The 22,176-nt window shown below is 44.9% G+C and overlaps 1 protein-coding gene across 2 annotated transcripts in view; it reads right to left on the bottom strand.

Annotated features, from left to right (window-relative positions):
• Positions 1 to 22,176, bottom strand: part of LOC141117367 (receptor-interacting serine/threonine-protein kinase 3-like) — an 84,679-nt gene that overhangs the window by 44,056 nt on the left and 18,447 nt on the right. For both annotated transcript variants that reach the window (XM_073610202.1, XM_073610200.1), the window contains exon 3: positions 6,842 to 7,169. In XM_073610202.1, coding sequence (XP_073466303.1) covers positions 6,842 to 7,169 — 328 coding nt within the window. The remainder of the gene's footprint in view (positions 1 to 6,841; positions 7,170 to 22,176) is intronic.

Here is a 22,176-nt window from a genome sequence, read left to right as displayed (position 1 = left end):
CGGAGTTGAGATCCTTTTTGTGGTTCTGCTCTTACTATAGAAGGTTTGTGGAGAATTTCGCCACTATTGCCTGACCCCTCAATGAGTTGTTGCACAAGGTAATGGAAGAAGACGAAGGGTCAGGGTTGAAGATGAAGAAGGGCGGCATTCGAAGAAAAGGGGAACCTGTACAGGATCAGTGGACTCACTCGTGTGAAGAGGCGTTTAAGAAACTGAAGAAGGATCTGACAGAAGCTCCTGTGCTGGCTTATGCTGACCCCAGTTTGCCTTATGAGTTACATGTAGACGCCAGCAGAGTTGGATTGGGAGGGGTGTTGTATCAGCATCAGGCTGGGAAGCTGAGGCCTATAGCTTATGTGAGCAGGAGCCTTGCCCCCTCGGAAAAGAATTATCCGGTGCATAAGCTGGAGTTTCTGGCCCTCAAGTGGACGGTGGTCAACAAATTGAGAGACTATTTGTATGGGGCTGAGTTCACATAAAAACTGACAACAACCCCTTGACCTATGTTCTGACCACTGCCAAGTTGGATGCCACTGGACACAGATGGATAGCAGCGTTGGCTGGATTCCGGTTCAGTTTGAAGTACCGGCCTGGAGTGGGAAACCGAGATGCAGATGCACTGTCACAGAAAAGAAGACCCAACAGAATGGACCTGTGTGAGCGAGGAGGGAGTGCGAGCTATGTGTCAGGGTCTGGAGAAGGAAGGAAGTGGAAGGGTGGCTGCCGAATACATAGGGGTTCATCCATTAGCGATCCCCAGCCGATATTGTGGACTAGCCCACGTGAGGGGAGAAGGTTTGCCGCAGCTGTTGAGAACAGATTTGAGATTGGATCAAATGGAGGACCCAGTGGGCGGATTAGTGGGGCATGCATTGAAGAGTCAGAGTCCTGAATTGTTACAAAAAAGTCAGGAGCCCGAGGCGAAAATACTACATAAGGAGTGAAATCGACTGATGCTTAAGGATGGTGTTCTGTACCGCAGTTATTTCACTGAAAAAAATGAAAAAAGGCGGCAACTGTTTCTCCCAGAAAAACACCGGATGACTGTTTTAGTTTCTCTGCATGATAAGCACGGTCATTTAGGAGCAGATAGAACTCTCAGGCTGGTTAGAGATAGATTTCACTGGAGCAATATGCGAAAGGAGGTGGAAAACTACTATCATTCTTGCCTTACTTGTATCCAGAGAAAGACTTTGCCCCAGAGAGCGGCTGCCATGGGTCATTTCAAAGCCAAGAGCCCCTGGAGTTGGTGTGCATTGACTTTCTGTGCTTGGAACCCGATACAGGTGGAAGAGGCAATGTTCTTATAATAACAGATCATTTCACCCGATATGCTCAAGCTTATCCCACCAAAGATCAAAAGGCCAGCAAGGTAGCCAAGGTCCTTGTGGAGAAGTTCTTCATACATTATGGGTTGCCTGTAAGGATCCACTCAGATCAGGGCAGAGACTTCGAGAGCAGGTTAATACGTCAGATGTGTGTTCTGTTGGGCATTAAGAAGACTCGCACCATACTTTATCACCCTCAGGGTGACCCTCAACCAGAGCGGTTCAACAGGACTCTACTGAACATGCTGGGAACTTTACAGTCTGACAAGAAACAGCATTGGGAAACCACATTGCAGCATAGTCGACGCATACAACTGCACAGAGAGTGATGTTACTGGGTATTCCCCATATCGCTTAATGTTCAGACGAGAAGCCAGACTTCCTGCTGACCTGATTTTTGGTACGTCTTTGGATGATGTCCCTTTCACCTCACATAGAGGGTACGCAGATCGACTGAGGAAGAACCTAAGACAAGCATATGAACAGGCAGTAGAGCATGCTACCGTTAGGGAGTCCCGGACCAAGCGGAACTTTGACGCCAGAGTGAAAATTCACGACTTGCAACCAGGAGATCGAGTTCTACAACCTTCGTTGTATGTAAACGAGCCCCTGGATTGCCAGTATATCAGATTCGACCAGAGGGAGAGTCGGGGGCCAAAGAAGATGTGGCATAGAAACCACTTATTGCCACTGTCAGATGCTGTGAGAGTCCAGAAGCTGCTCAGACATCTCCTGGAAGATTGACACCGGCTGGTACCCGTTCAAAAGGGAACAAGTTACGAGAAACTGATGGAAGCGATGAGTCTGGGGACGAGTATGAGTATTCGGAGAATCTGAGTTCAAGATCATTACCAGGAAAATGTTCCTAATTTTTACTGACAGTCTACTGACTGCAATGGTACCAGCTGATTGGAGAAAAGCCAATGTAGCACCAATATTTAAAAAGGGCCCAAAATACATCCCTGGGAATTACAGACCAGTTAGCCTAACATCAATAGTATGTAAACTCTTGGAGGGGATGATAAGGGACTATATACAAGATTTTAGTAATGAGAACTGTATCATTAGCAGTAATCAGCATGGATTCATGAAGAATCGTTCTTGCCAAACCAATCTATTAACCTTCTATGAGGAGGGGAGTTGCCATCTAGATAAAGGAAGGTCCGTAGACGTGGTGTATCTGGATTTTGCAAAAGCATTTGACACAGTTCCCCATAAACGTTTACTGTACAAATTAAGGTCCATTGGCATGGACTATAGGGTGAGTACATGGATTGAAAACTGGCTACAGGGGGCAAGTTCAGAGGGTGGTGATAAATGGGGAGTACTTGGAATGGGTTAAACAGTTCAATCTCTGTATTTGCGGACAATACTAAACTAAGCAGGGCAATAACTTCTCTGCAGGATGTGGAAATCTTGCAAAAAGATCTGAACAAATTAATGGGGTGGGCAACTACATAGCAAATGAGGTTTAATGTAGAAAATGTAAAATAATGCATTTGGGTGGCAAAAATATGAATGCAATCTATACACTGGGGGGAGAACCTCTGGGGGAATCTAGGATGGAAAAGGACCTGGGGGTCCTAGTAGATGATAGGCTCAGCAATGGCATACAATGCCAAGCTTCTGCTAACAAAGCAAACAGAATATTGGCATGCATTAAAAAGGGGATTAATTCCAGAGATAAAACAATATTTCTCCCGCTCAACAAGACTCTGGTTCGGCCTCTCCTGGAGTATGCTGTCCAGTTCTTGCACCAGTCCTCAGGAAGGATGTACTGGAAATGGAGCGAGCACAAAGAAGGGCAACAAAGCTAATAAAGGGTCGGGAGGATATTAGTTATGAGGAAAGGTTGCAAGCAGTGAACTTATTCTCTCTGGAGAAGAGACGCTTGAGATATGATTTCAATTTACAAATACCGTACTGGTGACCCCACAACAGGGATAAAATGTTTTCGCGGCAGTGAGTTTAACAAGACTTGTGGCCACTCATTAAAATTAGAAGAAAAGGGGTTTAACCTTAAACTACGTAGAGGGTTCTTTACTGTAAGAGCGGCAAGGATGTGGAATTCTCTTCCACAGGCGGTGGTCTCAGCTGGGGGCATCGATAGTTTCAAGAAACTATTAGATAAGCACCTGAATGACCACAAAATACAGGGATATACAAGGTAATACTGACATATCATCACACACATAGGTTGGACTTAATGGACTTGTGTTTTTTTTCGACCTCATCTACTATGTAACTATGTAAATATGTAAAAATCTAGTGAGCTGGCCAGAACCAGCTCTTGAGGGAGTCTTTTCCACATTTTCACAGCTCTTACTGTGAAGAAGCCTTTCCGTATTTGGAGATTAAATCTTTTTTTCTCTAGACGTGCCCCTTGTCCTCTGAGATGGTCTTAGAATAACTCAACACTAGTTCACTATATGGACCACTTAATCTCCTCTTCTCAAGAGAGAATAAATTCAGTTCAGCTAATTTTTCCTCATAGCTGAGCTCTGCCATGCCTCTTATCAGTTTGGTTGCTGTTCTTTGCACTTTCTCCAGTTCCCCAATATCCTTTTTATGACCTGGTGCCCAAAACTGAACTGAATATTCCAGATGAGGTCTTACTAACGATTTGTACAGGGGCAAAACGATATCTCTCTCTCTGCAGTCCATACCTCTCTAAATACAAGAAAGGAATTTGCTTGCTTTGGAAACCGCAGCTTGGCATTGCATGCCATTATAAAAGTGGATGTAAACTCTCACATATACCCAGTGAAGTGAACAGCCTCAGATGATACACAGGGATGAAACAAATCCTCCTACATAAGTTTTACATGTGTATCTGCTGTCTTCAGCTTTATGAACAGTTTAAACAGTTTAGAAAGTGCACGTCCTGTTAGAATTTTCTCTGCCTGATTTACCTGTGGGTGTGGATTCTTGCCATACACTGTGAGACAGCTGATTGGAGGAAAGGCACACACCCCCTCTCCATATAGGCAGAAAAAGGAAGACACAATGCAGAGCTGTGCTGTGAATAGACTAGCTCTCTGCTACTCTATTTATAGCACCCACCCTGACAGAAAATTCAGCCTGGTTTTATCACAGTTGACAGAGAACTTGTCAGAAGTTATCATGCTGATAACAGAAGAACGGAGCAGGAGAAAGCTACGGGACTTAGGGCTTTGAAGAGAGATAACAAAACACTGCAGATATTTGTGCCCAGCTCAAATTTCATGAATGGGGTTTACATCCACTTTAAGCTTATGATCTACCAGAACATCCAGATCCTTCTTCACCATTGACTCCCCCGACTGTTTTCCTACTAGTATGTATTATGCATGCATGTTTCTAGTCCTCAAGTGCAGAACTTTACATTTATCAACATTAAACCTCTTCTGCCATATAGTTGCCCAATGAAACAGTGCATTGAGGTTGGCTTGTAAGTTGGAGACATCCTGTAAGGTCATTATTCCACTGCATAGCTTGCTGTCATCTGCAAAGACAGAATTGGTGCTTTTAATCCCAGACCCGCTATCATTTATAAATATATTAAAAAGTAAGGGTCCCAGCACTGAACCTTGGGGTACACCACTGATAACCTTAGACCATTCAGAGTATGAATCATTAACCACTACTCTGTAAATGGATAGAAAACTGGCTAAAAGACAGAAGCCAGAAGACAAAAAAAAGATCTTTCCAAACCTGTAGACTTTAACTTACACATTAGCCAGGTTACATATACTGTACATAGTTACTGTAGTTGAAGATTTATGTGCAGCTGGATAATACTGATTCATGGAAGCACATTCAAAAGTTATCCTTTTTTTTTACTTTTTGGGACACTTAAAGTGATTGTAAATTATCACCTTGTGAAACAATCCATTCACTTTAAAATAGAAATGAAAGGCAAAACATTTGTGTTTTTTTTATAAGTGATCACATTTCCTCTGTTCTCAGCTGCATAAGAGCTGGGGGGAGGAAAAGCAACAGCACGCTGAGCTTGCCAGTGAATGACTGTGCAGTGGGGTGTGTTAGGACAAGTCTGATCATTGGAGGAGAGCAGGCTAAGTTCCCAGCATAGTTAGAGAACTGACCACTGTGTGCTCTCCTGCTTAGTGTGGTCAGTTTGTAATAGGAAAGCAGAGGGACTGGCATGAACACCAGGGATTTCACATAAAGAAAGCAATACAAAGAGAACAGGATACTTTCTCATACAAGTACATGGTACTGTATGCAAAATGCACCCTATGCACTTGCACTTCACTGGAAAAAAAATGCACCCTGTGCATTTTGTTTCTGCAATTGTGCAGACCATAATCAACATTTTATGGGTCCTATAGGTGTGGATTGATTGGATTGATTGTGGGTGATTGCCTGTTTCAATATGATAGATCTTTACACTCTTGGGAGGAGAGTAAGTTTAGCGCAAAATCAGCCCGCAGGAGGCATTAACCTTAGCGTCACACTTAACACAGAAGAATTTATCATTATCTTTATCTTTGTGTTATAAAATCATCTTAGTAGTTCATATATATGCTTGTGACATCTTATTGATACATATGTATGGATATTTGATTTCAATGTTGCTTATCTGATTTGTACTGGATCATTATTATCTCAATAAACTCTTTAGAGTTGTCCAGCTTGTTGGATTCTCCACCCCATCACACTGTTCAAGGAGGAAACTCCCTATGATCCATAGAGGTGGCCTATCAGACAGATGGACTGTGGGATGTGCCAGGCAAACAAAGTAATAGCTAGGAATGTTTCCTGCCTGCATGCACTGCCGAGGAGGTGCAGGCCTACTTTCCAACCTGCCTCCCAACTAACTGATCCCATAGGTACCAGTATGCAAAATATAGCTGTAGAGAACAGCAGAAGTTTGTGCTCTCCAGCTTTACCTCTATATCAGGGGTCTCCGAACTACAGCCCTCGACAAGATTGTATCTGACTGGAAGCAACTCTGTCTGTAAAATAAGGAGATCAGTGCATTCACTGCCAGTCAGCCATGACCCTCCACTCGTTCCAAATGCAGATTTTCCCCGCCCCCCTGCTCTGATTGGTTGCTAGGATTACCAGCATCTTAGAAACCAATGATGTGTTTGCCCCTCCCCCAAGCACTTACAAGTGGTCCTGAAGTTCCATTGTTCAGACCTGCCCCACCTCCCGGCTTCCACCCTGCTGCTCTGCCTTCTGAAAAGTAAGTGGGAACTCTGCTGGGCACACATGGATGTAAGATGTGGACTCCTGGATGTACAGGGGTACTCTGCTGGACACTCTAGGATGTAAGGGGAGGTCTTTTATGGGCACACCTGAATGTAATAGGATAACTTGCTGGGCACTCCTGGATTCATTCATTACATTTTACATTAATTTATAAAAACAGATTTTTTTTTTTCAGCCCACCAATATTTGTAAAAAAAATACCATGTGGTCCTCTTACTGAAAAGTTTAGTGCTTTATATTTTTATAGCATAATGAGAAAATTCAAAGCACTACAAAAAATTGTCAGTATTACTAACCCGAACATTTAAAAACGGGTCCAACAGGACATTCTGGGGCTTGAGATCGCAATGAATTATAGGCGGTGTAAGACTGTGGAGAAAAGTCATTGCTAGTGCCACTTGGTGAAGTATCTGAAATCTCAAAGCCCATGGGACGAAGTCTTCATTGTTGTTGAATATGTTGAAGAGTAAGTGCAGTGAACCATGATGCATATATTCCATCACCAATCCATACTCAACGCTGTTTTCAACCTTTTTTTCATATGTGGCCAGAACACGAAGCACATAGGTGTCATTCGCTTTCAACATCATGTCTTTTTCATTCATGAGATTTTTAAACTTTTCGCTGACAAATAGAATAGAAAAATAAAGTTAAAAAACATTGATACTGATGTAGCCAGCTATCTTACCTGCAGTTACAGAAGACACTTTGCAACATTGCTTCAGTGAAGCTGTTTCCCTCTAGTGGCAGCAAAGACTCTGTGTCATCACATCCTGCCAAAGAGTGATTACTAACAGGAAGCAAAGCATACAGGGAATTGTAGTTCCAGGACTCAAGCTTCACATTGAGATTGCACTGTTTAAGGACTACAACTTCCAGACTGCTGAGAAGATAAGGGGAGACTGCTGGGAGAGGTTATAAAAAGGCTGGTCTAGGACTAGATCACTCTCTTGGAATCCCAGCCTAGACCTGCTAGCAGTGACTCTGTGTGTCTGTATGTGCTGTGGCCGAGTCACGGCCTGCGCAAGAAAGAGTCATCAAGCGGGTATTCAGAGGAACATCTGCGGACAGCATCGCCTCCACATCTGGCAGCGCTCTGGAGGCCGTTCCTGCTCCATCCACGCTACCTGCACATCAGATCCGGGTGGGCCGCGGTGTGACGGAGGTTGGACGCCATCCCCTGAGCCAGGACCCAGAGGGAGATCCTGAAAAGCCATCACCATCTTCATCACTACCTGCAACCTCAATTACAGTATCAGTGAGTGGGCACCTGCCCATTTAATCACAGACACTGCATACAGACACCATTGTTTTTGTTCACATCTCTGGTATTTGTAGTACCACCGGATACAAGCTCATTTAATCCCAAATACACTGTATTCAGGCAACATTGCCTTACCAGTGCCCACATTTGTAGGAACACTTACACCCTGCTGAACAGTCACTGCCTTTCATCAACCTTACCAGGATACTGCTAGCATCCTACATTCCACTTTGCCTTACCAGCATAATTTCAAGTACACTTTGTTTATCCTACTCAACAGGACACCAAGGGCACCAACGCCAGCCTAGTCAAAGATCCTGGATATCTCCATTGTGAGGACCCTTTGTGTTATGCCCCGTACACACGATCGGACATTGATCGGACATTCCGACAACAAAATTTATGGATTTTTTCCGACGGATGTTGGCTCAAACTTGTTTTGCCTACACACGGTCGCTCAAAGTTGTCGGAATTTTTGATCGCCAGTAATGCGGTCACGTACACCACGTACGACGAGACTATAAAAGGGCAGTTCAGAACCAAGCGCGGCACCCTTTGGGCTCCTTTTGCTAATCTCGTGTTAGTAAAAGTTTGGTGAGAGACGATTTGCGCTTTTTCAGACTCGTGGCTTTCAGATCATATTTCTGCTGTTCAGTTTGTGCTTGTGGGTTTGTATCTGGTCTTCAGTGCATGCAGCGAGTACAATTGACTTGTCGTTGTGTTCGTGTTTGTTCGTTACTGATTTTCAGGTCGCTCTTCACAGGCCTTGCTGTTCTTCAGTGCGTTTTGTTACTTCGTTCTGAGCAGCCGACCGTTTTCTAGCCATGTTGCGTATACATACTCCTCGTAGAGTTTGTGCTGTGCGGGGGCTTGGTGTTGGGGTCCTTACCTTGACACAAGCCCAGTCCATGAACAGGGCGAGGAGGAGTTCATGGACCAAGAACTGGTTGCTCCAGCGTGACCAGTTCTGTCACATGCTTTTGCTCCGTGAGAATAATCCTGATGATTTCAGGAACTTTCTCCGGATGACGGACCCCGTATTTTACCGTTTGTTGGCTTTGCTGACCCCCTATATCAGCAGGCAGGATACCTGCATGAGGCAAGCCATCACTCCGGAGCAGAGGCTAGTCGCCACCCTGCGGTACTTGGCGACGGGGAGAAGCCTGCAGGACCTCAAGTTCCCGACAGGCATCTCCCCCCAGGCTCTGGGGATCATTATCCCAGAGACCTGTTCTGCCATCATCCAGGTCCTGCAGAAGGACTATATTAAGGTAAGATTTTTATCCTTTAATATCACATTTTATTGTATTTAATGTTTGATAATGTAATGTATTTCTTTCCTCATTCCCTAATTGCCATGATTGTAATATGCTGTGAATGTCCCCTTTGTCCTCACGCATGCATGCTGGATTTTTATGTACATTTTTTTTTTGTCCCTCACACATATTTGCCTTCACTTACCTCCCCAGCATGCTCTCCTGGTCCTATATTCACCTCATGTAGTCACTTAACAACGTATTTTGTCAGCTCTATAGTAGTGCTTTACCCTAAATACCCCCTAAAATTTTGTAAAATGTTATTTGTGCTTTAAATTCTGGCAGAGTGCCAGAGGCTTTTTTTTGGTGTCCCAAAGTCATTTGGAACCCTCCCTCCCCCCAACTTCTAACTCAGCTTACACCAATCATCTATCTGCTGACTTTGCCAAACCCATACACACTATACCCACCTCTTTTGTGGTCAGATTTATGGATGAATTCCCCAAAGCATGTAGTGCAAGGGCCTGCCTGAATACTTTAAAATGGTACTGTTTAAAGTTTTAGTATCCTATGATTATCTTGATATGTAATAGCAGAATGTACAAATGTGCTAAAATGTGTACAGTGTGTATTTATCTCTTTGTATTATGACACTTCTTACCTGTCCAGTGGGCTGCCAATAGTATATAGTAAGGAGGGGCTGACCAAAGTAATATACATTATTTATGCATTAATCTCTCAATGAAGTGGAGAGGGTTACCTATCCAAAACATCACCCCCCCATAAAATGTTATGGGGGGGGGATCTGATAGGTGGACCTTATACCTTGGTCTTTAAATGCTCCCTAAAATAAATGTTATACTGATGTTGGCCAAGAATGTTTGTGTCTAATCTGCTTTCCATGTTTATGTGCAAAATGATTAATTTTTTTTTCTTGTTTGACTCCACAGTTTCCTTCCAACCCACAGGAATGGCAGACTGTGGCCTCCCACTTTGCCCAGCGGTGTGACTTTCCTAACTGCGGAGGGGCAATTGATGGGAAACACGTCCACATCGTCCCACCACCCAACTCGGGGTCATACTATTACAACTATAAAGGGTTCAATAGTATTGTGATGTTGGTGGTGGTGTCGGCTACTTATGAGTTCCTGTATGTGGACGTGGGGAAGAATGGTCGGATGTCCGATGGTGGAGTCATCGCCCAGACGGAGTTCTACAGGCGTCTCCAGAATGGCAGCTTGGACTTGCCACCTCCAGAAGACAATGTGGAAGGACTCCCATTCATCTTCGTTGCGGATGAAGCGTTTGCGCTGGGGGACCATCTTATGCGGCCATTCCCTATGAGGACCCTCATCCCGGACCAGAGGGTTTTTAATTACCAGCTGGCCAGAGCCAGAAGAGTGGTGGAGAATACGTTTGGAATCATGGCCAGCCGGTTCCGCCTATTTCTTACACCCATACATATGGCGGAGTATAAACTCAATCATATCCTGACTTGCTGTGTTCTCCACAACTTTTTAAGGAGAAATTCTGCCAACTATGCTGCCTCAGTTGGGCCTGAGGCCGGAATTTGTGTAAATGAACCAACCCTGATGGCACTTGAAGCTGGCCATCCTGGCTTGCCCCCCCTGAGTGCCTGCAAGGTCCGTCTAAGATACCTTGAATACTTTGCGGGTAGGGGGCCATCAATATGCCAGACAATGTCTGATACATTTTTAAAATAAAAATATCATTTTAACTACTAAAATATTTGCTGACATTTACTGCTTGTGTTTCTTTTAGCTGACCCTGACAGAAATGTGGGGAGTCCTGAAAATGGCGTGATTGTGTAACATTAGAAAGCACTGTTGGGTGTTATTTACTAAATGCAAAGACACTTTGCACTACAAGTGCACTTGAGCCTGCACTGATACTGCACTTTAAGTGCTAAGTGCATTTAACCTTAGGAAATAACCCCCATTGTCACTGAAAACACCAATTTTACCACAACAAAAGTTTTGGAGCATTGAAACAATAATCCACACATTCTTGATTAACAATCTTTTTAATATCAGCACAATCACATGTGCATTTATAAAAGGTTTTTAAAACAAACCAACATGTTTGTTGTATAACAATTTTTTGGGTCACATTAATAAAAATAGAAATGTCCATTTAAGGTAAAACAGGCATGTTTAAAACCCAACAACGAATACACAAATCTGGAACTTACAAAGTTCAACTTTTGTAGAAATTGAAGGCAATATCAGACATGAGTATTTATAAACTGTGTTTGATATTGCGTGAAGACACCCCTGGAAAAGCCAAATTTTGAAGATGCACACAAATTGCCAAATGTCAACATGTGCTAGCTGCCATCACGGAGGATCAAGGGATGTGTTTTGGGGGTGCAACCCCTTCCTCTCAGCTACTTTATTATTGAGGAAGGGGTTGCACCCCCAAAACGCCTCCACTGATCTTCCGTGATGGCAGATAGCACATGTTGACATACTGTGTGCATCTTCAAAATTTGGCTTTTCTCAAATATCTCCAAAAAAGTGAAAGATTTTAAAATAAAAAAAAACACAAAGAAGTTGGGGATTTGGAGGTGTTTTAAACTCTCCCTAAAACATCAATGATGTTCTTCATTTTTTTTTGAACATCATTGATGTTTTTCTGGATGTTTTCCAAGTCCCTATTACACCCCATGATCTCCCCGATCAGGATCTGTGCACTTTCACTGGTGAAATGACCTGGATCCACAACATCACGATCACCTAAAAATATAGAAACAAAAACACACCATGTATTATAAATATGCCGGCGTCCATCTCTTACCTGAGCCTGTGGTCGCAGACACTCACCTGATGTGGTGACTATTTCTACCACGTCTCCTTCCTCCTCCTCCTCTGCTTGTCTTTGGTGGATTTTCACATCTTCCTGAGGTGGGGGGTCTGTGGTCTCCTAGGATGAGTGGTGTCCTCAGAGTCTTTTCTCCCCTATGTCCAAAAAAAGTATACTTAGCACACAGATATTTGATGGCAGAAATAGGACTATGAAACATTGCTTGTGGGGTACAATTGTCTGTTTTGACATTGTTCCAATATGATGCAAAATTTTTGTCACTTTGTCAAGCTTGAATACTTACCTGTTTGTACAAGCTTCACAGATGGAGACACCCCTATAGTATACACTGGAGAACCTGTGTGGGAACCCCTAATAAAAAGGGTGTTCTTGTGTCCCACACTAGTGCTCCAGCGTCCAGATGTGTAAACAGCTGCTGAGTGTCCTCTCCTTACACAGAATCTAGTTTGCATTTCATTCTAGTTACAAACCCATCTAGACACCAACATTTATTTAACAGAAGTATGCCTGAAAAAATGTTTAGAACTGCATCTGGACAAAACGTGGTGTTTTCTATGCCGAACAAACGAATAATGTGCCCATGAACATGAAAGTTGCAATTTTAAACTCAACAACAGTTAATAAAAGCACATGGAGCAGAACAAATGTAATAAAAATAACGAAGAGGAACACAGGACAACTACTTACTTTTTTGCAGCACTCTCCTGATCCTTCTGTACTGCTCATGCTCTCTTAATTTGAGGTCCGAACAACGCTTCCTGAGCTGATCCTTGGATCACTGTACCCCAAAATTCCGGTGCAGACTCTTGATTACTTTTGCCCTTATCTTGGCCTTTCTGACATTGGGGTTGGGGTAAGGTCCATACTTCCCGTCATAGTCGGCCCTCTTCAGTATGTCGACCATCTCTAACATCTCCCCAAAGGACAAATTTCCGATGCCTTAAATCGCCTCCTCCGGGATCGGGACGTTTCTGGCTCCGGGCTTTCCTCCTCCTCCTCCTCGTTGCTGTAATTATCAAACACCTGCTCTTCTCTCTGCCATGTGCTCTTCCCCACTGTGCCGAACGAGAAGGGGCGGGGAATAGACTAGAAAGAACGTCAGGGGCGGGCGGAGTTTCACGCATGCGCAGTGTATATAAAGCGTAACATGCGTGCGTAGTACGTACGATCTGTGAGAGGAGGAAGGAGTATCGGAGGCGCCGATTGTGATAACGAAGGTAAGATTTAAACTTGGGCCTATACTGCTTATAGATTGAGGCCTATATTCGGACAAGATTAGGAGACTTTAGCCTGACATTAGGGTTTGTCTTGTGCCTTGCAGATAAAATGGATGGCTTCAATGACCACAATTTCCTCCCCCTGTTCATAGACAAATACAGGGAGCTGCCCTGTCTGTGGCAGGTGAAACAGTATAATAACAAATGAGGCAGGCAGCGCTGGAGAAACTGCTGGAGTTGGTAAAGCCTGTGGTCCCCACAGCAACCATCCCCTATTTAAAAGCCAAAATTGGTGGCCTGAGGAGCACTTATCTTAGGAAGCGCAAGAAGGTCACGAATTCCCAGAGATCCGGAGCTGCAGCAGATGATGTTTATGTCCCCCAGGCTGTGGTACTATGAGAGACTTTGTTTTCTGTCAGACCAGACTGGAGTCAGGGAATCCCTCTCAACCCTTCCTTCCACTCTTCCTTCCACCCTATCTTCCACCCCAGCTGAGGCTTCCAATGTCCAACCTGGGCCTTCCAGCCAGCATGGCTGCCACTAAACTCAAGGACATGCAGGAGGGCCAACGCCTCATGTGTGGAGGACATTCTTTACAAAACACTAACTAAGGGGGTGAGGGGCAAAATCACACCCAAAACCCACCTGTGGGAGTTGAACCATCCTCCTCCTCCTGCCACAACTCCACCACCACAGACACAGCGTGGAAGGAAGACCAGAGAGTGATGACCTGGGTTCAGTCTGGTCTGACAAAAGATGCAGCCTCTTGTATGACCACAGCCTGGGACCATATATGTCATCTGCTGCTGTTCATGATCTCTTGGACTTCTGGACCAGACTGCACTCCCTTAGATAAGGACTCAGGCCACCAATTTTGCTGTAAAATAATTGATGTCTGCCCTGGGGGTCAAAGGCTTCGCCAATTTCTGCTGTTTCTCCAGCATTGCCTCCCTCTTTGTTTGGTTCTGAGCCCTTAATAAAGGAATTTTTGTTTCAATTATACTTGCCTATGTGTGTTTTCCTTCAAAAAGTACAGTTTGTTTGTGAGGAGGCAGGTACATTTTAAATATACAATGTGAAATTAACAAGAGACATAGCCTGCTCTCAAAATTTGTGTGTCGGAAAATCCGATGGAAAATGTCCGATGGAGCCCACACACGGTCGGAATTTCCGACAACAAGCTCCGATCGCACATTTTCCGTCGGAAAGTCCGACCGTGTGTACGGGGCATTACTCTTTCAGTATCAGTAATTTAGTGATTTCACTGAATACCCATTAAAGGGGAACACTCACGTTAATTGTTAAATTGATCATTTGCATTTGTGGCCTATTGCCTCACATGATCATTGCCTAGGTCTGTGATTTCAGGATTTGAGGGAAACAGACTGACCGTTGTTAACCACTTTAATACAGGGCACTTATACACCTTCCTGCCCAGACCAATTTTCAGCTTTCAGCGCTGTCGCAATTTGAATGACAATTACGCGGTCATGCTACACTGTACCCAAACTAAATTTTTATAATTTTGTTCCCACAAATAGAGATTTCTTTTGGTGGTATTTAATCACCTCTGGGATTTTTATTTTCTGCTAAACAAATAAAAAAAAGACAAAACATTTAAAAAAAAAAGTTTTTTTTTGTTTCTGTTACAAAACCTTGTAAAGAAGTAAGTTTTCTCCTTCACTGATGGGCACTGACGGGGCTGCACTAACGGGCACTGATGGGCACCAATGAGGTGGCACTGACAGGCGGCACTGATATGCAGCACTGATGAGTACACATAGGTGGCACTGATGGGTACTGAAAGGCAGCATTGATGGGCACTGATAGGCGGCACAGATGGGCACTGATAGGCATCACGGATGGGCATGGATGGGCACTGATAGGTGGCACTGATATACAGCACTGATGAGTACACATAGGTGGCACTGATGGGTACTGAAAGGCAGCATTGATGGGCACTGATAGGCGGCACAGATGGGCACTGATAGGCATCACGGATGGGCATGGATGGGCACTGATAGGTGGCACTGATATGCAGCACTGATGGGCACTGAAAGGTAGCATTGATGGGCATGGATGGGCACTGATAGGTGGCACTGATGTACACTAATGGATGGTACTGATGGATGCCAATCAGTGCCAAACAATAATGCCTGCCAATCAGTGATGCCCATTGTGGGCACTGATTGGCATCCATTGTGGCCACTGATTGGCATCCCTGGTGGCCATGGGAGGCATACCTGGTGGTAACTAGTGGTGGGCATCCCTGGTGGTCCTGGTGGCATCCCTGGTGGTCCAGTGTGGGCATCCTCGGGGGGGCTGCACTGATAATCAATCAGCACAGACCCCCCCGTCAGAAGAGCAGCCGATCGGCTCTTCTCTACTCGCGCCTGACAGACGCGAGTGAGGAAAAGGCGATCAACGGCTCTCCCTGTTTACATCGTGATCAGGACACGGCTGATCATGTGGTAAAGAGTCTCCGTCAGAGACTCTTTACCTAGATCGGAGTTGCGGTGTAGCAGACTGACACACCGCAACAACAATTGCCGTGATGTGCGCCACCGGGGGCGCGCAGCGGCTTGTTATCCTGAAAGATATCATATAACGTCCGGTCAGGATAACACAACCACTTTGCCGCCGTCATTTTGTTATATAGCGGGCGGCAAGTGGTTGAGCCAGATCTGTTCCCCTTTATGCCAGATTGCATAGGCAACTTTAGCGTAATTTAAGTTGTTTTACTGTGCTATTTTGAAGTCTGCATTTGGTTTTGATTTACACCGATAAAGATCACAGTTTGCTATTCTTGACTATTGAGTTATCAGATTACTGTTTGATTGTGGAAAGTCTCCCAGTAAACAAACTTCCTGTTCACTAAATTTGTGTCTGTTATTACTGTGTTTGCAAGTACACTGTTTGCTAGGCGTGCCAGAGGGGCTGGGACAGTTCTTGGGGTTGAGAGGCAGAGTACGGAACCAACTATACTTTTTTGTCCGCCCAGGCGACTACTCCTCTTGCCCTAGGCAGCCCCTCCCTGGCCAGCGATCTTCTGGGACACAACACAAGTTTCAGAACATTGGCTGGCTAATGGCAGAGCGCAGCGCGACTCGCGCCTGATCGTGAAGCCGTAAGCTGTTATGGCCGGGTGCCCACAGTTACTATGACTGCACCGAGGAGAGGAGGGGGAGAGGAGCGAGCTTCCGGGCAGCCGCATCGCTGGACCGTGGGACAGGTAAGTGTCAGTTTATAAAAAGTCAACAGCTTTTTGTAGCTGCTGACTTTTAATAAATGAAAAAAATGGGTGGTACTCGGCTTTAAACAGCTCCTCGGGTGCTAGCGCTACACTACAAATCCAAATAAAGTTGGTGCAACAGGTGATAAAGCATCTGTTTTATAAGGAAAAAAAAAGTTAATCTTCACAGAAGTTCAGTGTCCTGTGCTCTCTGCCTGATTTATCTCAGAGTCTATTTAACCCTCCTATTTCATGTCTTAAAGAGGTTGTAAACCCTCTGGATTTTTCACCTTAATGCCTTCTAGGCATTAAAGTGGTGTTCCCATTATAAAAAAAAAATAAAAGTCAGCAGCTACAAATACTGCAGCTGCTGACTTTTAATAATCGGACACTTACCTGTCCCATGGTCCAGCGATGTGGGGGATCAAAGCCCCGCTTGTCTTCCCCTCCGTTCGGCGGCGCCGGCATTGTAACTGTGTTGCTTCACAGCCGGGTACCCAATGCGCATCTGCGAGCGGCGCCGCACGCTGTGATTGGCTGCGCAATCATCTGGGACCTGTCACATGTCCCAGATGATTGACAAGAGGGAGGGGGCAGAGCTGAGCCCTTCCTGTGCTGAGGGGAAGTGATGTCACAAGCCCAGGCACTGAAGGAGGCAGACTACGAGGGACCCCTAGCAACAGCCATTTAGAGGTGAGTAAAAAAAAAAAATTCCAAATGTTTTTCTTTTAATTTTTTTAGGCACATTCATGAATTTTTTTTTTTTTTTTGGGTGGAACACCACTTTAAGGTGAAAAACCTTCTGTAGTGCAGCACCCCCCCAGAGCCCCCCTTTTACTTGTGGAAGGAGGTGTATGGAGGGCGCGTGATCAACTGCTTACATCAAAAAATATTTGGTTTAATCATGTATAATGGAATACAAACAAACAAACAAATAGATAAAACCATCTGAATAATACAAATAATACTTTCATATAAACAGGTAACAAAATATACACTGAGGGTTTAAAATGGGGATATGCCCATGTAGAGGCAGATGTTTTAAAAAAGGCTGACGCGTTTCGAGGGTGACCTCTTCATCAGAGCCTGAGAGAACGGGAACACAGTGACGAGAATGAGCACAGCAGCTCCAGCCGCTGTCTCGGGTCAATATTGGATAGATTGATAGCAGCAGCAGCCAATGGCTCCCGCTGCTGTCAATCAAATCCAGTGACACGGGAGCCAGGGGTTGGGGTCGGGTCCTGCTATCTGTGTCAATGGACGCAGCAGCAGGACTCGGGAGAGCACCCGCATGAGTGCCCCCTTGGAATGCGGGTCTCTGAAAGGGCACTCGATGCAGGGAGGAGGCGGAGCCAGGAGCGCCACTGAGGGACCCCAGAAAAGGAGAATTGGGGCCACTCTGTGCAAAACCCTTGCACAAAGGAGGTAAATATACCATGTTTTTTAAAAACAAACAACCTTTACAACCCCATTAAGCTGGCCATAGATTGTTAGTATTCTTGTTCAGTCTGGGGGCTTAATGAAAAAAATTAACACCCACGAGCAAGGTGGATGAAGAAATCTCCCCTTCCCTTCGAGACATTGTATTTTGACAGCTGCATCCGTCCTTGGCTAGCTGTAGAACTACAAGTCAATTAGCACCTATGCTTCTGAGCTGCAGACAGTGGGAGTAGTTGAGTAGTTTAGGAACATAAACTAGGCAGGGCTTTTGGGCGGAGCCAACTCGCCTGATGCACATGGGGCCTTTTTGCTTTCTTTCACTCTTCTCCTTCCGCCGGACTCTCTGCTGTATGCACTCGCTAATACCCAGGACGAGGCAGACCGAATTCATGTGAGATCAACATTATGGTGGTAGGTACCCCGTCTTAGACCGAGCCATACACCCCGGTGTCTCTGTATCATAACCTGACGCTGTCATACAAGTGCCTCTTGGTCCCACAATACATACAACTGCTAAGGATGCAACATTTAAAGGAGACACCAGAGAGCAGTGTCTCATTCTACCAGTCCAGCTTAACTCTGCCACCTATCTCCCAGTGACAGAATGGGTTTAGGTGCTCAGGGTTCTGTGCCACCTAGACGGCTGTCTGGGTGGACGTGTGTTGTGCTGCCCTGGGCTGCTAAGCCAGAGCCTGCTGCCTATCCTAGGGTCATCTGGCTGCTAGGCTGTCTGAGGGCCTATCCAGAAGCAACAGAGCAGCGTAGGGTTGGGATTCCGGCTTGCAGTCCAACCAGAAGTGACGGTTCTGCCGGCCGCAGAACCTGTCGTGGTCGGAGGTAGAGGGGAAGCTGTTGCCACTAAGGGACCATCCTCCGTACTACCGGGGACCACTGTGAGTAGCGGAAGGAAGTACCAGAGTAGTATTCTCACCAACCGTGAGACGGTGAAGAATTGGGAAAGTTCAGCAGACGTGAAGCCAGGGACCCAGCCAGTGGAGGTGACGCTTGCAGAGCAATATCGTGTGTCAAGCCAGGGACTGAGCAGGCTAGTGAGGTGACGCTTGAGGAGTATCTGTGAGTGCCAAGCCAGGGACACAGCAGGGACGCAGGGGTGCCGCTTGAGGAAGATACTGAGTGAGAAGACTGGAAGAGCTCAGGGGATCCAGTGGCAGTGGATTGGTAAGTCTAGTAAAAGACTAGGAGCTCAGTTGAGTGAAGATCTACAATAGGAGATTGTAGAAGAAGTGAATAAGTTCATTACCACCTTTGTTAAAAACTGTTTCAAGATTGTTGCTATAGGAGACAGCGGTTCTACTCACGCAGATGTGGTGTCCTGCTGGATGCCTTTCCCTGCGTGGCCGTCTACCTATAGAAGTCTGGGAGTCTGCTAAATTAACATTGCAATTACTAAAGGGTGTCCTGGCCCTAACCCTCTTTCCCACTGTTCTGTTTAAGAGACAATAAATCTCTTTGCATTCAAGAAGTGTCTGATGCCCATTAATCTACCTTGCATTGCACCCACCATGCCTCGTAACCCATTCTACACAGAAGGATTTCAGCTGTCCCTAACTCTGGAGGTCATTATTAGGCCTGGAGAGGCCTGGGACTTGGCTACATGATGAAGAAATTAGATTTTTTAAAACATTTTATTGGATGTGTTTTATAGCAGAAAGTAAAAAATATTGTTTATTTTTCAAATTGTTGGTCTTTTTTTGTTTATAGCGCAAAAAATGAAAAACCGTAGAGGATATCAAATGCCACCAAAAGAAAGCTTGGAGCAGCAGCTGTCTCACTAACCAGCTTTTCAACCTACTTACAGGCTGACATCATTCACAAAGTGAGTTCACAAAAATGTTGTGTGTCAGTCCACAAAATTGCTGCTCCCCGCAAAATGGAATTAAAACTTTTTTTGCTTTGGTACACGTCCCTCAGGGCATTGCCCAGCCCCCCATGCCCATAGTGTGACAACCTCTGTCTTATTACCCTAGAAAATGGCCATTACAGATTTTGTACCTTAAGCTCCCATTAACTTCAAGGGTTTGAATTAGGACTTTCCAGGAAAATTTCACTGATGTACCCCTAATTAAAACCAATTTACATTCAGCTCATCACTACACAGTAAAAGTACACAATATTACCAAAAGTATTGGGACACCTGTCTTTACATGCACATGAACTTTAATGACATCCTAGTCTTAGCCGATAGCGTTCAATATTGAGTTGGCCCACCCTTTGCAGCTATACCAGCCTCAACTCTTCTGGGAAGGCTGTCCACAAGGTTTAGGAGTGTGTCTATAGGAATAGGAAAGGGCCATCACCCAACCTGTTCTCACAAAGTTGAGAGCATGAAATTGTCCATTATGTCTTGGTATGCTGACGCCCTAAAGTGATTGTAAAGTCTCATTTAAAAAATATAAATAAATAACAAACATGTCATACCTACCTGCTCTATGCAGTTGGTTTTGTACAGAGTAGCCCAGATCCTCCTCTTCTCAGGTCCTGGCCCCTCCTTCCTGTTGAGTGCCCCCACAGCAAGCAGCTTGCTATGGGGGCACCGGAGCCAAGTTGCAGCTCCTTGTGTCTATTTAGACACGGAGCCCTGACCCGCCTCCGTCCACTCTCTCTTCTAAATTGGCTAACGGACTTTGATTGACAGCTGCCGGAGCGATAGCTGCTGTGTCTCAGCCAATCAGGTGGAGAGTCCCAGAGCAAATACAGTGTGACAAAATATTGCAACAACCACCATTTTATTCTCTAGGGTCTCTACTAAAGAAAATATATATAATGTTTGGGGGTTCTAAGTAATGTCTAGCAATTTCTAGCAAAAAAAAAAAAAAAAAAGATTTTAACTTGAAAACAACAACTGTCAGAAAAAAGTTTAGTGTTTAAGTGGTTAAACGTTCCTAATTTACATACAGAAGTCTATTCCTTTGATGTAAAAGACAAATTGATACAATGTTTAGACTTAAAGCGGGGGTTCACCCACACCGCCAAAAAAAAAAAAATATTAAAAGCCAGCAGCTACAAATACTGCAGCTGCTGACTTTTAATACATGGCCACTTACCTGTCCCAGGGTCCAGCGATGTCGGCAGGGGACGCCGAGAACCCGCTCGGTTCTCGGCAGCTGCCGCCGCCATCCTAGGTGAGGGAATCAGAAAGTGAAGCGTTGCGGCTTCACTTCCCGGTTCCCTACTGCGCATGCGCGAGTCGCGCTGCGCGTCCCTAGTGGTCCCCGCTCTCTCCTGGGAGATGTGTGTTCCCAGCAGACAGCGCGGTCGGGACGCGAAGAGGCATAGACTCCCATGGGAGTCTATGCCGGAAGTGGGTGCAAATACCTGTCTTAGACAGGTATCTGCACCCCCCTCCCCCCTGAAAGGTGTCAAATGTGACACCGGAGGGGGGGAGGGTTCCGAAAAGCGGAAGTTCCATTTTTGTGTGGAACTCCGCTTTAACATGCCACTGATAGAATGTTATAAAACTTGTCAGACTGCCCAGACTTTGACTTTTGAGGGCTGAGAGCAAGAGAGCAGAGAGAAAATTCTATGCATACCAAAGATCAGGAAGATCAGGAAACCCTTTGTCAAGATCGCCACGGGGAAAAAAATCGCGATAACGAATCTTGACGATTAGAGAGACTTGTGGGTAAATCCGCACAGCTGATGTAAGTACAAGAGAAATTAACTGAAGAGTGAACTGCTGCCCCTACAGATATACTATCATCCAAGTGAAGTATACTGAAGTTGATGAAAAGGGGATGTGGGTGTGGCGCTGTTGTAATTAGTCAATATATGATTTCCCCTATTTTGGTATTCTGCTGTGTTAGCACCCTTTACAGTGTGCCAAAGCATACCTAGAGGTATGAGACGGTAAAAAGAAAAGAAAAAAACATACCAAGGGGATATTCAAAAAAGCATTCCTTGCAGTAAATGTTAGTTGCAATTATATAGGTAATGAAAAATCTAAGGGAGATGGGGCTGATTTGATTATTCAAAGTAGCACATGCCAAGGGTGGTGGAGCAATAAAATGTGCTAAAGTGCTATACCCTCTGCATAAAACCAATATTCATGTTCCACAAAGCTATATGCATATGTCATCACATAGGTATAAGAATGGATGGGGTATGCAGATAATATGACACAAATAAATGAAATGAAAAAGTGAAATAAAAGTGACCTTGTTCAATGAACGTTAAAATAAATGAAAAAACTTTTTTGTGTGTTACACCCTCTGGCAGGCGTTAAATCAAAGTGTATGAACCAGGTAATGAAAATAAAAATGGGTATGGATTGGGATGTGTTGTACCCTCTGGTGGGTGCTCACCAGTGTGTGGAGTGTTTGCCCAACTAGGTTGGACCTAGTACTAAGATGGTGATCAA

Source organism: Aquarana catesbeiana, linkage group LG13 (assembly GCF_042186555.1).
Source record: "Aquarana catesbeiana isolate 2022-GZ linkage group LG13, ASM4218655v1, whole genome shotgun sequence".
NCBI classification, from domain to species: Eukaryota; Metazoa; Chordata; class Amphibia; order Anura; family Ranidae; genus Aquarana; species Aquarana catesbeiana.
Note: the sequence above shows the minus strand (reverse complement) of the source record. Positions and strands in the feature narration are given on the sequence as shown.